At 46.0% G+C, this 1,911-nt stretch overlaps 1 protein-coding gene across 1 annotated transcript; it reads right to left on the reverse strand.

Moving 5' to 3' along the window:
• Window positions 1-1,221: 1,221 nt before the first annotated feature.
• On the reverse strand, window positions 1,222-1,698 carry LOC149311601 (urocortin-3-like). The gene has a single exon (XM_089526657.1). The coding sequence runs from the start codon at window positions 1,696-1,698 to the stop codon at window positions 1,222-1,224; it is 477 nt and encodes a 158-aa protein (XP_089382783.1).
• Window positions 1,699-1,911: the final 213 nt, after the last annotated feature.

Here is a 1,911-nt window from a genome sequence, read left to right on the forward strand (position 1 = left end):
ATCAGAAAAATGAACTAAACAAAATCCACCCTCATATCTTGTATTGTCTCTCCAAACGTCTCTGAATATTATTTCCACGCTTTCTAGCTGAGGGTGTATCTGCACACACCAACTGTCTGAGTTTCATACCACTTTAAGTGTCATGGCCGTTACCTATGGAATCCTGGGATTTGTAGTTTGGCGAGGCACCAGCATTCTTGGGCAGAGAAAGCTACAGACCTTGTAAAACTGCAGATCTCAGGATCCCATAGGATGGAGCTACCAGACATACAAGTGGTGTCAAACTGCATTATTTTACAATGTAGATGCCCCCTGTGCCTGTCTGCGGAGGAATATAAGTATCTCACCAAACTGTAAGTCTAGGAATCTGTAGGATGGAGACATGACAGTTAATAATAATAATAATAATAATAATAATAATAATAATAATAATAATATTTTTGACTTATATCCCATGCTTCTCCCAATATAGGGACTCCAAATTAAACTGTTATGCAGCTGATATGACCAGGTAGTGCAGAGACACTCTTTTTCGTTGAGGCAGAGATGGTGGATGCATAATACTGGCATCTCCACGGAATGGAAAGGAAATCAAATAAAAAGAATTAGAAACTCAAGAGAATTTGCTTTAATTGTGTCCTGTGTTATGTAAAATGAACAATTTCCCCTCCATATATATATATATATATATATATATTGGAAGGGGTAAGTATTCCAGATATTTGCTCCACTTGCACAGGTTCCACTGCAGGGAATTGAAGGTGGGGGAGAAAAAAGGAAATGGAAAAAAGATGGGAAAAATGGAGTATGAACATTAAATAGCTTTGAGGGTTGGAAAATATACAGCACTCGTGTCATACTGGCAGCATCCGCACTGCAAAAATAATCTGGTTTGACCCCTCTTTAACTGCCATGGCTCAATGAGATCAAATTCTGGGAACTGTTGTGTGTTGCGACACCAGAGTGTTGTAACAAACCACAATTGGTGCCGCAACAAATGACAGTTTCCAGATTTCGATCACGTTGAGCCAAGGCAGTTAAAGTGGACTCACTCCGTATTATCTCTGTAGTGCGGATGCAGCCATAGTACAGCAGACAGTTCCGTCTCTTCTGAAGGGAATATGGAGGGAAGGAAGGCCGAAGGCAAACTCCGTCTCCCAGGGCCTTGCAGCGTGGCCTCAACTGTGGCGGCCCCTTCCTTCTCTCACTTCTCAGCCTTCCTCACTTTCTCCGGCCAATTTGGGCCATCAGCTGGGCGTTGGCGGCCGCCTTGGCCCTCAGGTTCTTCGCCTTGGCAATGTTAAAGAGGATGTTCATGATGTTGGTGGGGACATCAAGGGAGAGGGTGAACTTTGTACGCCGGTCACTTTTGGCAAGGCCTGGGGACATCTTGCCCTTGCCCTGGACCTGGGCCAGGGATTTGTAGCGGGTGACCCCCGGGTACGTCCTTTTCTCCTTCTCCTCCTCCTCCATCTCTTCTTCTTCATCCTCGGAGGAGGTCTCCTCTTCGCCCCCCGACTGGAAGACAAAGCTCCTTTTCTCCAGAGGGGAGTTCTCATCCCCGAGGGCACGGTTGGCATCTGAGAGAGCGGCGTTGATGCAACTGTAGATGGATTCGGCTTTGTAGAGCTTGAGGAGGAGGCCTCTCCGGGCTGCGAGCAAAACCAAGAGGAGGATCAGGAGCCTGGGCTGAGCCATAGTCCCTTCTGCCCCGGGTCACTAGAATAAAGAAGAGAAGGGCCATAAGTTTTCCATGACGGAGAGCACACATTACTTACACAAGTCTGGTGTTACCCAAACTGCTAGGGTCCCAGGAGGGCACCCACACATAGTAGCAATAGCAATCACATTAACATTTCTATACCACTTCATAGTGAACTCAGCACTCTCTAAGCAGTTTACAATCTGTAA

The sequence above is a fragment of the Sceloporus occidentalis genome, unplaced genomic scaffold (genome assembly GCF_023333645.1).
Source record: "Sceloporus occidentalis isolate IW3139 unplaced genomic scaffold, rSceOcc1.0.p SCAF_5, whole genome shotgun sequence".
NCBI lineage: Eukaryota > Metazoa > Chordata > Lepidosauria > Squamata > Phrynosomatidae > Sceloporus > Sceloporus occidentalis.